This window comes from Entamoeba nuttalli (genome assembly GCF_000257125.1).
Source record: "Entamoeba nuttalli P19 unplaced genomic scaffold asmbl_7581, whole genome shotgun sequence".
In the NCBI taxonomy this organism is placed as follows: Eukaryota; Evosea; order Mastigamoebida; family Endamoebidae; genus Entamoeba; species Entamoeba nuttalli.
The window spans coordinates 14,038-28,624 of NW_008578697.1; the positions used below are offsets into that span (position 1 = coordinate 14,038).

The window sequence follows — 14,587 nt, forward strand, 5'->3', positions numbered from 1 at the left end:
GTAATTCCCTTTATTTTATCTATTTCTTTTCTTTCCTCTGTTCTTCATAACTTTTTACATTTTTTTTATTCGTTTCAACGTACTTTTTTTCTCCTTCTTTTATCTTCCTTTTTAGATTCATTTTCTGGATTTTTTTTTCTATTCACTCGAAATGAATAGTCTATTATTCTTTTCTTCTTACTTTTGTTTTTAGTGTTTAAAAGAACCTTTGAGGATTTCAACATTCACGAATGGCAGTCTTAACTTAAGGAATTATAAAAGCAAAAAAAATTATGAAACGTTTCGAATCTATCTTTATGATTATCGATGTTATTTTGTTTATTATTGTTTGGATAACGTTGTTTGGTATTATTCTTTATGTGTTTTATCCAGCTCTCCCACCTGAAATTTATCCAACCCCAACAATAGTAAAACAATCCAACACTTTTTTTACAATAGTTCAAGTTTCAGACCCTCACTTTTCTAAATGGTGGATTAGTCATGCAATTAAAAGGATGAATAAATTTTGTAGTTCAACCTTAAAGAAAACAAAACCTGAACTTGTTGTTGTTACTGGAGATATCACGAAAGGTCAAAAAATTGCTGCTACAAACTATCCAATGCAACACCGAGAAGAGTGGGAAGGTTATAGAACTAGAGTAGACAATGTATGTAAAAGATATTTTTGTAATAGTAATAATTTTAATCAATCAGAAAATGAGCCATTAAATGGAGTACCTAAATGTCTTTCTGATCATTGGATTGATATTCGTGGAAATCATGACAGTGATGGAATGATATATGGTGTTGAAGAAAAAAACTATGCTAAAGATTATCTAATTTCTGGAGATCAAAAATTGATTGTCCGGGATATTACTAAAGATAACCAAACTATTAGAGTTATTTTAATCGATATGTTTCAAGAAACTTCTTTACCTGTTGATGGAGAAGGAATAGTCAATATTTCATTATATAATATATTAAAACAAAAACTAACTGAACGAAAAACAACTCATACAATCCTTGCTGGACATTACCCAATTAATTCAGTTGTTGTTGAAGAAAATGATACTCTACTTAATTGTCTTAGAAAAGACTTCAATGATAATCTTCCTTTTTCGATGTATTGGAGTGGTCATTATCATCAAAAAAATTTACATGTTTATCATAAAGGTGGGATTAGAGAAGTTGAATGTCCAACTATGGAAAATAATGTTGTTCATATCTATGTATTTAAGGATGGATTTATTTATGACAAAGATTTATATATTTACAAAGATACAGTTTTATTATTAAAACCTACAGCACAAAAGTATTATAATCATAATTCTGCATTTGAAACACTTGAGTCTTATTCTAAGTTTGAAGGAATTGTTTTTTCATTACAAAAAGTAAAACTTGTTAAATTGTATATTAATGGAGAAGAATATTGTCAAATGGATCAAAATGATAAAGATATTCGTTTATATCAATGTGATGCTCAAGAATATTACTTAACTCATCAAAAAATTTATAAAGCAAAACTTCTTGTTTTATTTGAAGATGACTCTATTCAAGAAGATGAACAAGAAATGAAAGAAACATTTAATCACAGAAAATATATTTTGACTCTTTCTTTTTTTATTCTTACAAATATTGTCTTACTTTTTATAGAAATCAGATTAGTGGTATGTTGTATAATTGCTGGATTATTGTTTAGATTCAAGCCATTAATTTATTTGACTCGGTTTGTTCCATTCACATTCATTCGAAAGTATAGAAAGATGCCACTTTCTTATTTGTTATTATTTATTGGTATTTTATTGTATATACACTCTGGCTATATTGTAATTGGAGACATAGGAATGGGAGAACCTGTTTACATAACTTTTAAAACCGTTCTTGTTGGACCTCGTTCAGCCCATTTCCATTCAACAAGAATTGCCATCATTTGTTTCTTAATTATATTAACATGGTATTGTTGTTATGGAGTTGCTTTGTATAATATGCAATGTCAAACCCAAGCAAATATGTGTTTTGGAGTTCTTGCTTTCCTCCTTGGAGTTTTCACAAGAATGGCTTTATTTACTACTGCTGTTTCTTTAATCTTTACAAGCCCTTTTACATACATTATGCTTTTGAATATAGGTATTCTTGTTCACAGCAAGTATGGTTATTCAGTAGATTTAAAACTTAAAAAATCAACTCTATCTCAAAAAGTGCTCATTATTTATTAATTTTTAATTAATTTAAAAAAAAAATATTAACATCATTAATTGTTTTCCTGAGAACTAATAAAAAATATAAGATGGAGGCAAGTGAAAAGGAATTAGCTAAGACTAAGATTACTAAAGGATTTAAATTCTCTTTTTCTTTTGACCCTGAAAACTTAAAGCAGCCAGTGTCAAAAGGAAAAATTAGTTATTGTTCATGTGGAGCTGTTCTTACTTCTTCTCCTTGCCCATTTTGTGGTAAGACATCTTCTTCTGTTACTCCTTTAAATAATGGCTTTGGTTTATTCAAACTAACTTCTGGAAAACAAACCACTGATATAAAAACCCATGTCTATTGTATTGACATTTCTGGTTCTATGGAAGGTAATAGAATTTATAGTATTCAATCAACAATTAAAAAAAAGATCCAAGAATTAGTTCTTTCACGTCCACAAGACAAGGTTGCTATTGTTTTATTTGAAAGTGATTGTTTTATTATTGGAGATGGAATGTCCGATATTGTTCAAATTGACTCAGATTTATCTTTTGATGCTATTGAAAAGAAAATAAAGAATTATCCTACCATTCATCCAATTTCTGAAAGTTTAAAAAGTTTAATGGAAAAAATAGATTCAATAAACACTAATGGAAGAACAGCTTCAATTTCAGGGTTATGGATTTCTATATTGTTAGCAATAAGGACAGGTGGTGATGTTTTGTTTTGTACTGATGGGATGCAGAATAAAGGGCTTGGTACTGATAGTGTTAATAAAATCATTCAAGTTTTACAATCACAACATGGGTCAACTGTTGTGAATTTGTTTTTCTTTGAAGATTGTGACTCATTTATTGGTTCATTCTCTAATATTGCAACTACAACTAAAGGTCGTGTTAGTTCAGTTAGATTAGACAATATCAAAAAAGGAGTTGATGCTGCTATGAAAAGAGAGAATTTAGGATATGATGTTGAATTTACTTATAAACATCCAAAAGGAATTGAATTAGACAAAGGAGTAAATTCAATGCATATAGTTTCTTCTTCAGAAGCAATTCCAATCAGATATACTGTTACTAATCCTGGTGTGATTAAAAATATGCCTTCTCTTAAAGTTCAAGTTGTTATGAAATACAAAGCACCTAATGGATCAGAAATGAAAGCTGTTATTGAAGGTTCAATAGATTTAGTCGAAACTATTGGAAGTCAAGATGTTAAAGTAGTAATTTCAACAACATTAAATGTTATTTCTCAATTAGTGGAACAAAATAAGTTTACAGAAGCTCTAGATGAATTAAATAAACTCAAGACTTTTAAATTTAATATTAGTGCTGATGAAGACGAGATGTTTAAACAAACTCTTCCTTGTCTTGAATCATTTATTAAACAAGGTCAAATTGGGGTAATTCCAAAAGATGAAGTTGTTGCAGTCTTAAATAATATGAAGTCAATTAAGCCAAGTGACATTTCGACCAAATAAGTATTAATTCACTAATTTTTTGCTTTTTATTAATTAAATACTAAACAGTCAAGATTTTCTGCTACTTTATTTATATCAAAGAAGATAAGTTCTGACTGAAGTAATGCTAGGTTATGAAGATGAATTGATTCTGCATTTGTAAGAGCAAAACAACGAGATTGAAGGATAATCAAATTAGAAAGAAATGTTGGTAATGTAATTTGACTTTGATACAGTTTTTCTACAATTAATTCATCAATATCACGTAACAATGAAAGATCTAAAGACTCTGTTTTTATTAATGATTTGATGTGTAAAATACGACAAGTTCGTGGTAATTGTAGTGGGTGAGTGTCTTTAGGGTCAAAAGTACATTCCTCCAATATTAAATATTCTAATTGAGAGAATCGTGAAAGATTTAATTTACCATTATGTCTTTGAAGTGTTAGTTTTATTATTGAACTATTAAATGGAAGAAAATCATCATTGCAAGTTAGTTCTTCTAATTGTGGTGGATAAAAATCGTCAATATCAACTGAAGTATCAATGACACAATCATCTAAGATTAGATGTTTTATTTCTTTATAGTTTCTAATAGAGGCATTATCTTTAAAGTGATAATGTTTAATGGAAATATATTTTTGAAGAAGTTCAATACTCTTTATATTTTTTGATCCATCAATTTGAATATAAGGAGATGGTTGTTTTTTTATAATTTGGTCATTTTGTTTCTTTTGAATTTGAAGTAAATGAAGATGATAAGGATTGTTCAAAGAAGAGATATCTTTTTCACTACAAAAAATAAGATTAAAATTAACTTCTGTTAGTTTTTGAAGATAAAGAACTTGTTGTAATTCATCAATAGAATTACTTTGAATAACTAAAGTTGAAACATGATAAAGTTGAAGTGAATTAATGAAGTCCATATCAATAGAATTATGAAATATCAATCTAACATAATTTAATTGATGTTTTTTAAATAAATATTGTTTAACTTTATTTTCTCCTTGAAGTATTATAGTTGCTCGTTGAAGTGATTTGAAACTGATTAATTTAATAGGATCTTCTCCATCATATCGTATTTCAATAAAACGATTTTTATCTGATTTTTCTATTTCATCTAAGTCATTGCTAATGTTAAAATTTTTGATAGCTAGTTTTACATTATGATTATTGCTCATAACCAATTGCATTTGAGAAGAATTTCCATATAATTCAAATATCTTTAATTTTTGAAATATATCTAATTCCTTTAAAAATGCTTTTTGTTGAAAAAACACATTACGAGGATATTCTAATGGAGAAGGGGGTGGTGGATAATTTGGACTAATCTCAACTTCTTTTAAAGTTGACATAAACTTTTTATTAATTTGGATAAATGTAAATACCTCTCTGTAATGACTTAAATAAGGAATTATTCTTACTAACGACACAATATTCAATTTCCCATATTCTTCATGTTCTTGATAATTCATATTAAAATAATTAGATATTACAATGTTATGAATTTTTTGTTCTATATGATGTGGAACTTTATCGATATGAGGTGGTTCCACATTTCTTATCTCAAAAAGTTTATTGTTATATTCTTTTTTTACAAATAATATGCAAGGTTTTTCTTTGATTCTTTGTTATTTATTTCGTAGTGATAACCAATTGTTTTGATAAACTTCTTAGGTTATTAAAGTTCATTTATTATGTTGATTCTTTTTATTGAATTAAACGAAGAAGAGAATTATACAAACAACTAAAATACAATAAAACTAAATAGAATCGTTATAGTTGATTCTTTTATTGAAATGATGAACTTTATTTTATTTTTCATGTCTTCAAAATGTGTTAATTAAAGTTAATAACTTTAAAATGAATAACTTATGTAAAAATTCAGTGAGTTTTATTGTTTCAATTTGAAATGAACATATAACACAAAATTATTTAGTACCAATCTAAAATAATCAATTCATTAAAGTGAAGGGGAAAAAATATATTTTGTTGGTTAAGTTAATCCTCTTCTTCCATTTTTTCTAATTCTTCATCAAAATAAAATTGGTCATCAGCATCATCTTCATCATCTTCTTGTTGTTCTTTTTCCATTTTCATACGTTGCTCTTTTTTCTTCTTTTGTTCTTCTTTTAATTTTTGTATATTTTCACTTCTTTGCTGATCGGCTTGTTTTACTTTTTCAGTGTTTTCTTTCATCCAAGCCTCATCATCATCATAATCATATAATCTATATAAGCATTTACCTTTCATGAAATCACTGTTAATAGATAATAAATGTAATTTTAGTCTTGGACCAATATCAATTAATTTAACATAACTCTTTTGTTTTTCAATATTTTCTTTACCCATTTTATTTACAGGTAAAACAACTTTTTCTTCTTTTTCTTCATCTTCATTATTTCCTTCAATATCTTCTCTCTTAGAATCTCTAACACGAATAACATAATGTCTTAATTCTACCATATCAGTTTCTTTATCGTAATTAAATAATAAAGCTCTTCTGTATTTTTTTATTTTAGCAACTGATGCTTGAATTGGTGGGAATAATTGTTGTAAAACAATTCTTAGTGTTTTTAATTGTTCACCACCTTGATTAAATCCATTCAAAATAAGTAATGGAGATGTTGTCATTTCTGGTGAATTTGGTGGATACATAATTCCTGAACTCTTTTGAATATCCTTTCTTAATGTATATTCTTCTACCTTAAATAAACAAGTAGGACCTCTTGGTAATTTACCAATTCTTAAATGAAGTCCACTTGCTGAATTGGAATAAATCAACATATGTGAAACACACATTTCCATTGCTGCAAATTTTAAGTCACTTAATGTATTTGATGGTCGTTCTTGTAAATTAATAGCAGTTAATGGAAGCATAACAAATCTTGTGTCTTGAACTAATGCCTTACTTGATTTTCCTATTTTTCCTCTTCTTATAACAAAAGATTTTGGTAATTTTTTATATTCATTTTCTTCGTTTTGAAGTTTAATTGCTTTGCATTCTTTAGCTGCTTTTTTTGCTGCTCGTTGTTCACGATAAGTTTTTTTACTTGTTTTAGGCATTTTCTTAAGTAAATGAATTCTTTTGTTTTTGAGTTGCCCTTTTTATTTTTTTATTATTTTATAATTTACTTTAACTATAAAACATTGTTTCTTTCCTTTTCTTTCTTTTTGAGATTTATTTTTTGATTACTTTTTCTTATTGAAGATCTTATTCTTCAACATATGACTGACCACGAAGAGACATCAACACAAAAAGCAGTTAGTCTAACAGATACTAATGATTTATTCCAACTATTAAATGAACTTGAATCACGTTTCCTTCCAATGAGATCACATGAAAAAAAGGAAGTTGATATTGGAAGGATTCAACAACGACCTCATAAGATTGGAGAATATCCTGGGAGTGTATATATTGAAATTCCAATAGAAATAAAAAATAAAATAATGGAAGAAACAAATCAATTTAGTCAAGACTTTAAACCTATTCAGTCACTTCATATTTCTTTAACAAAAGAATTCAGTTTACGTGAACATCAAATTCCTTTATTTGTTCAAGAGGTAAGAAAAAAAATAAAAAGATTTCCAACTTTTACTATCACCTTTGGTCAATTAGAATTATTATTAAACCCTGAACAAAACACAGAATTTTTATCAATACAAGTAACTTCTCCAGAAATTCTTTCATTGATTGATTTACTTGATACGGTAATGATGTCATTTAATTTAGAAAAGTATTATGAAGAACGTAAAATTCATTCTTCATTAATGTATCGAACTGAACATTTAAAAGAGCCATATGAATTACTGTCTTTTGATAAATGTTTAGTGAGTTTTAAACCAGCAACGATAAAGATTAGGTTAGGAGAAATTGTGTATACTTGTGTGTTAGGTGGTAATTCAATGTAATACTATAATCAATAATAAAGTTTATTATTTAATTTATTATAATTTTTTTAAATAGAAAAAATAGTGTTTCTACATTCAATGACAGAAGGAGTAAAACGGGTTTTACCTTCATTTAATATTTTACCAAAAAAAATGAGTCATGACCAAAAACGGTTTCAAATATTTGAAAATTATAATGAAAAAAAAAAGGTAATAGAAGCAATTAAACAACCAGTTAATGAATTAATTGAGCAAGTAGAAAATAAAGAGTTAAAGGCAAAACTCTCAAGAGAAGTAAAAAGTCTTATTGATGAGTTAATACAACAAATCAGTGATCTTAAAAATCAAATAAAAGTATTAGAAAGAAAATATGAAATATATAATATTCAAGAACAAAATACTGTTATTAGAAGTCAGTTACAAAATGATAACATTCCAAAATTAACAGAAACAAAAGATAATAAAGAAATTATTCCAATGGAATGTGAAACAAATACAACAAGTATTTTATTTGAAGAACATAAAGATACTCCTCAAGTAGATACAGGTTTAATAGAAATACAGAATAAAAGAAGAATACTTGCTGATAAACAAATTAATGAAGTAGCAAAATGTAGATGGATTGAACAAATGTTTGGAGAAGGATGGGATATGATTGAAGTAAAAGAAAATTATCTTTTGACAATACAAAACGAAATAATATCACATTTAGAAATTGAAATATCATTATGTATTGTTATATTTGATGGCTATGGTAATGTGATTGGGTTTGAAATAGAAGGGATGAATAAACTTAATTATTATAATGAAATACATGATGTACAATGTACTTTATTTTCTCTTTATGATGAAACAAAAGAAGAAATGAATTGTAAAATGTATCGATTAACTGAAGACAATAATATTATTATATTATTTAATAAAAGTGGAGAAATTATATGTAAAGTTAATGTAAATGGAAGAGATATTATTAAAATAGGTGTTCCTATAATACAATTAAGTTCAATTGATATTGAAACAATTAATATTGAGGATGATACTGTTTATAATTCATTTATAAAATTTATTTCACATCAAGACATAGAAAATGAAATTGATATTCAAGGAATGTTATGCTTTTATAAAAAAAATACATTTAATGGAAAAGAAAATGAAGATTTTATAATAAATAGATTTAAGAAAGAAAAAGATAAACAGAATGGTATTGATGATGAACAACAAGTAGATGATATTTTAATTACTATTATTCAAGAAATGTCAGAAAAAAGTGAATGGGAAATGATATTTTCATCAAAAACAATGAAAGAAACAAATAAAAATTTTAATGAAATAGTAATAAATCAAAAGAGTTTGTTAATTAATTTACAAACAAAAGAAAAAGAATGGGTTTGTATTTATATTGAAGATAAAATAATAAAAAAAGAATTTAACCAAATAACAAATCAAACACATTTTATTTATTCAACAAAAACGAAAAAAAAGTATCAATTAAAAGATAACATGATTATTTCATTTTCTCTTCATGATAATAATTGTTCATTATTTACTCTTGGAAATAGAATTGGTTTTATTCATATAGCAAAAACGAAAAATAAAAGATGTTGTGTTTCAAGATTATCTGAATTATATAAAGAAATGAATGATAATGATTTATTTAATATTTCTTCTTCTATTAATAAATTTGAAATACATCAAATTATAATTCTTAAATTGAGTTAATTGATTTTATTTTATTGTAAATATATTAATTCATAATAATAAAAATAATTCTCTTCAATATAAATGAATTTAATTATAAATTTGATTTAAATAATTCAAATTTTTCTGTTCTTTGTTGTATAAATTGTTCTATATCATTCATGTCAATTCCTTCATCTAATTCTACATGTTCACCAACATTCTCAATAACATTTACCATTTTATCACAAACTTCAGAAAATTGAGGACGGTCTTCAAATGAGTGTGCCCAACATTCGGTAATTAAAATTTTTAATGGTTGTGGCATTTTTATATCAATTTTAAGTCTTTCTCCATTTTCAACAAATCTTTTAATATCAAATAAAGATTTAAAGTCTTTATAAGGTTCGTCTTGATAAAATATTTCCCATGCAGTAATTGCAAATGAATAAACATCTCCTGCAAATGTATAATGATCATGATAACATTCTGGTGCTAGATAAATTGGAGTACCAAGTCCTTTATCTGTTAAATTATTAGCTTTTTTATTAAATCTTGAAGTACCAAAATCTGTAATTTTAATACAACAACTTGAATCTGTATATAAAGAATTAACTAAAAGATTATCAGGTTTAAGATCTAAATGCATAATTCTATTTTCATGTAAAAATTGCATTCCTCTTGCAGTATCAAATAACATTCTAATTTTTAATTTATATGGTAATCTAAGGTAATTTGGTTTATTTTTTCTTAAATATTCACCTAATGATCCTAAAACAAAAAATTGTGTAACCATTGATATTTGTGGTATATATGTTATTGATCCTATATAATTTGCAATAAATGGATTTCTTAATTTACTCATTACTTCACATTCATTTATTACTTCATTCTTTAAATCATTCATTTCTTCTTCTGTTAAGTTCTCCCATCTAAAAACTTTAATTGCTACTGGAACACTACGATATTCTCCAATATATACTTTTCCCATTGCTCCTTCAGCAATTGGTTCTTCTGATATATTTAATTCATCCATATCAATATGAGTAGAACATGCAGCTTCAGTAGCAATAACAAAATTACCATGACAATGAAGAGGAATATTTTTTAATTCTTTTTCCATTTGTAATTGATCACTTTGACTCCAATCATTAAATGTTTTTTCTTTTAATAACTCAGCAATTTTATTAAGATACCTTCTTGATTTACTAAACCAAACAGTATAAGGGATACATACATTTTTTATTTTTGTAGTACAATGAAGAGTCATAAAAACAACAATATCTGTACTTCTTCTTGGACCAAGAATTTTTACTTGAGGATTAAAATGAAAAACATATTTAGGATTATTTGGAGTATGAAAAATAATCATCATGTCTTTCCTTTTTGATAAATTCTTTACATGTATTTCTTGATATCTTGTTTCAAATATTTCTGTTGGAATTTCTGAACGACCAAAATCAAGACTTAATGGTGTAATTGAAAATTTAAGACTTTTACTTAATTCAGGCGAATATCTTTTTGATCCACTAATATACATATAATATGGAGGTTGTTGACTTTTCCATATATCATCATTAAGAAGTAATTGAATAGAATGTGAGAATTTATAAATAATAAATACAATGATTATGAGAACTATAATTAATAAAACAACACAACACCCACAAACTATTCCTGCAATTGTTCCTGATGATATTTTTGGTTGACATGATTGTTGAATATGAGAAGATGGAATATATTTATTACTTTGACACTTACAAAATTCATTACAATATTCTCCTCCATCACAATCTTCTCCTTCATCTCTCATACCATTTCCACATGTTTCAAGAATACATTTTTCATTAAATAATTTATATCCTGATTTACATTTACAATCTATATCACAATTTATGTCACCATCAAAACATTCTATTGTTTTATCTTTAATTCTTGACGTACAATTATAAGAAACACATCGATGATTAACTAATATATATCCATCTTCACATGAACAAGTTTCAGAACAATAAGAACTTCCAAAATAACATTGATTATCTCCTTTATTAGTACTTGGTTGCCATTGATTATTATAATAACATAATAAATGACAATCACTTCCACCATATCCTTCTTTACAAATACATTTTTCTTCAGATATTGAACAATATCCATTTCCAATATCATTATGACAATTATTTGGACAAATAACTCTTAAAGATACATATATATCCAAATTATGTTCTTGAGTAATAAAAGTAAATTTTCTAACTCTATGTGATGGTTGAACAAGAAGAAAAATTCCAATATTTCCATTTACGGTAACATAATTCCAAAATTGAACACACTGCTTATCATCATTTTCATCCCATTCATATTCTTCAACATAAAGTATTCTATTTTGTCGTTTGGTTGTCATTAACATTACTGCACTAATATTAAATTCATATTCTAAATCAATCATTTTACCAAAAATATGTGGCATACACACTGGATATCCAAAATATCCTTCAGATGCTAATGGTAATTCAACAGTTCCAGTTCGTTTAACTTCAGCAAGCATTTCAAGATTATCTCCTGAAATATAATACCTTACTCGTTCTGTTTCACTTTCAGTAAAACAAAACGAAAATTTTAAATCAACTTCTTCTGTTAAAGAGAAGAAATAATAATAGACTGTATCATCATTCATAAACATTTGTTTTGGCATTTGAAAATGAGGATAAAGTACACTACCTAAACTCGACTGTCCAACACATAATTTATTTCCATGATGTTGAGAAATAATATTAATAGTCATAGTATAGTCAACTGAATCTTCTTCGTCATTAAGGTCAGTTACTAAAAAATCCAAATAAATAGTATCATTCTCCATTTCCTTAGAATCAAATTTAACCCAAAATCCTTGAACATAACCTCCATTCCCACAAGGGGATTTTCTATATGGTTTATCTTGACTAAAAACATAAGTATAAATTTCATCTAATTTTAACTCTATTACATTTGTTGGTATATTATCACCATCATGTACTAACGACCGTTTTTCACATCCATTTACAGTCATTACATTAAGAGTTGTTGATGTTGAATCAAGATTATCATTATCACAATAAAGACATGACCCATCTTGTTCATACCCTTCTAAGCATAAAGGACATGTATATTCTGCAATACAATTTGAAGAACTGCCACATCCAATAGAGCAATTATACTGACTAAAACCAGTCCAAAATAATTGAAGGAGTATCAACACAATCATTTGAAATGAATTTTTATGTAATCTTAAAAAATAAGTATATCTTAATAACACATAAAAAACTCTTTTTTATTATAATTTTATTCTAATAATACTATTATTTTTCATACTATTATTGACAACAATTCATGTTTTTCACATCAACTACAGTTTTTTAAAAAAAAAATTGATAAATAAGATATTAAAAAATATATTACAAAAGTATTTTCCATATTTTGAGTTTATATTTAGTGGTTTTTCTTTTTCTTTGAAAGTATTTTTATCTAAAAATATATTTTATAGGAATAGTTTGACGTGTATTGTAAAAGGAATAATTCTTCTAAAAAAATAAAGACTTTCAAATGACTTCCAAGATAATTTTACAAAAGAAGGAAATAACGATAAAGAGCATTTAATTAAAAATAATAATAATAAATAGTTATTATCTTAATAACACATTAATTTTTCAGAGTTTTTTTTAATGGAACCAATAAGAAAAGTATCTAAAAAAATTGAATTTGAGATGAAATTAAGTATTGGATATGATATTGGCAGTTCATCAATAAAAGGGTCATTAGTTGATATAGAAAGTGGAACATCTTTAATTACTGATTATTATCCTAAAAAGGAAATGAAAATTTTATCAAAAGAAGATGGATTTGCTGAACAAAATGTAGAAGAATGGTGGAAAAATATTCAACAAGTTACTCAACAAATTGTTTATTTTATAAAGGAACATGGACTTTCAATTTCCAATATTGCTTCAATTGGTATATCTTATCAAATGCATGGAATTGTTTTAATTGATTCTCAAGGAAAAGTATTACGTGATGCAATTATTTGGTGTGATTCAAGAGGTGTGTCATATGGCTATGACGCAGAACAAAAACTTGGACATGATTTTTGTTTAAAACATTTGTTAAATCTTCCTGGGAACTTTACAGCAACAAAATTAGCATGGATAAAAGAACATGAACCAGAGATTTTTAATCGTATTTATAAAGTATTACTTCCTGGTGATTATATTGCTTTTAGAATGACTGGTAAACCAACTACAACACAATCTGGATTATCAGAATGTATGTTGTGGGATTATAAAAGACAAGAAATATCTACTGAAATGATGAATTGGTTAGGATTAAGAAATGACCAACTTGGAGATGTTGTTCCTACGTTTGGTGTTCAAGGTAAATTAATAAAAGAAATTGCAAATGAACTTGGATTGGTTGAGGATATTCCTATTACTTATAGAGCAGGGGATCAACCAAATAATGCTTTTTCATTAGGTGTATTAAATCCAGGGGAAATTGTATCTACAGCAGGAACATCAGGAGTAGTTTATGGTATAACAGAGCTTCCATTATATGATGAATTATCAAGAATTAATACATTTATTCATGTAAATAATTCCCAATTTCAACCTAGAAATGGAATATTATTATGTATTAATGGAACTGGATGTTTATATTCATTTATTAAGAAATTACTTGATAGTGATTATAATATAATGGATGAATTAGCTGAACAAGTTCCTATTGGAAGTGATGGTCTTGTTATTCTCCCATTTGGTAATGGCAGTGAAAGAATGTTACAAAATAGTTCTATTGGATGTTCTATTGAACATTTAAATTTTAATGTTCATACAAAACAACATCTTATTCGAGCATCACAAGAAGGAATTGTATTTGCCTTTGCATATGGAATTGAACAAATGAGAAATATGGGAATGTCTATTACTACAATTAAAGCATGTTATACAAATATGTTTCAGAGTGAATTATTTGTTAGAACATTATCTGCAGTAACAAATACAACAATTGAACTTTACCAAACTGATGGTTCATTAGGAGCAGCATTAGCAAGTGCAGTTGGTAGTGGTTATTTTACTTCATTAAACCAGGCATTAAATTCATTAAAAATGGTTAATAAATATACCATTACAAAAGGAGAATCTATAGAATATTGTCAAGCTTATTCTAATTGGAAACAAGTTTTGAATGAACATCTGTCACATAATTATTAATATCTTTCAAACTGAATAGAATTTCTTTTGTTTTATAAATCCCATTTTAAAAGAAAAAAAATCTAAAATAAAAAGAAAAAAAAAATGAATTGTTGAAACAACAAAAAACCAAAAAACTCTCAACTAAGAAAAAATTATAAAAAAATTATAAAAA

General features: G+C 26.2%; 8 protein-coding genes across 8 annotated transcripts; 5 read left to right on the plus strand and 3 right to left on the minus strand.

Moving 5' to 3' along the window:
• Positions 1 to 272: 272 nt before the first annotated feature.
• On the plus strand, positions 273 to 2,195 carry ENU1_172700 (ser/thr protein phosphatase family protein; the record flags this gene model as incomplete). The annotated part of the gene is made up of 1 exon (XM_008861211.1): positions 273 to 2,195. The coding sequence occupies one exon, from the start codon at positions 273 to 275 to the stop codon at positions 2,193 to 2,195; it is 1,923 nt and encodes a 640-aa protein (XP_008859433.1).
• Positions 2,196 to 2,266: 71 nt separating this feature from the next.
• Positions 2,267 to 3,646, plus strand: ENU1_172710 (hypothetical protein; the record flags this gene model as incomplete). The annotated part of the gene is made up of 1 exon (XM_008861212.1): positions 2,267 to 3,646. One exon carries the CDS (start codon positions 2,267 to 2,269, stop codon positions 3,644 to 3,646), a length of 1,380 nt encoding a protein of 459 aa, XP_008859434.1.
• A 29-nt stretch (positions 3,647 to 3,675) lies between these two features.
• On the minus strand, positions 3,676 to 5,100 carry ENU1_172720 (hypothetical protein; the record flags this gene model as incomplete). The annotated part of the gene is made up of 1 exon (XM_008861213.1): positions 3,676 to 5,100. One exon carries the CDS (start codon positions 5,098 to 5,100, stop codon positions 3,676 to 3,678), a length of 1,425 nt encoding a protein of 474 aa, XP_008859435.1.
• Positions 5,101 to 5,626: 526 nt separating this feature from the next.
• On the minus strand, positions 5,627 to 6,691 carry ENU1_172730 (brix domain containing protein; the record flags this gene model as incomplete). The annotated part of the gene is made up of 1 exon (XM_008861214.1): positions 5,627 to 6,691. The coding sequence occupies one exon, from the start codon at positions 6,689 to 6,691 to the stop codon at positions 5,627 to 5,629; it is 1,065 nt and encodes a 354-aa protein (XP_008859436.1).
• Positions 6,692 to 6,853: 162 nt separating this feature from the next.
• On the plus strand, positions 6,854 to 7,537 carry ENU1_172740 (hypothetical protein; the record flags this gene model as incomplete). The annotated part of the gene is made up of 1 exon (XM_008861215.1): positions 6,854 to 7,537. One exon carries the CDS (start codon positions 6,854 to 6,856, stop codon positions 7,535 to 7,537), a length of 684 nt encoding a protein of 227 aa, XP_008859437.1.
• Positions 7,538 to 7,615: 78 nt separating this feature from the next.
• On the plus strand, positions 7,616 to 9,235 carry ENU1_172750 (hypothetical protein; the record flags this gene model as incomplete). Its single annotated transcript, XM_008861216.1, has 1 exon — positions 7,616 to 9,235. One exon carries the CDS (start codon positions 7,616 to 7,618, stop codon positions 9,233 to 9,235), a length of 1,620 nt encoding a protein of 539 aa, XP_008859438.1.
• Positions 9,236 to 9,308: 73 nt separating this feature from the next.
• ENU1_172760 (protein kinase domain containing protein) lies at positions 9,309 to 12,434 on the minus strand (the record flags this gene model as incomplete). The annotated part of the gene is made up of 1 exon (XM_008861217.1): positions 9,309 to 12,434. One exon carries the CDS (start codon positions 12,432 to 12,434, stop codon positions 9,309 to 9,311), a length of 3,126 nt encoding a protein of 1,041 aa, XP_008859439.1.
• Positions 12,435 to 12,933: 499 nt separating this feature from the next.
• On the plus strand, positions 12,934 to 14,433 carry ENU1_172770 (xylulose kinase, putative; the record flags this gene model as incomplete). The annotated part of the gene is made up of 1 exon (XM_008861218.1): positions 12,934 to 14,433. One exon carries the CDS (start codon positions 12,934 to 12,936, stop codon positions 14,431 to 14,433), a length of 1,500 nt encoding a protein of 499 aa, XP_008859440.1.
• Between the last annotated feature and the right edge of the window lie 154 nt (positions 14,434 to 14,587).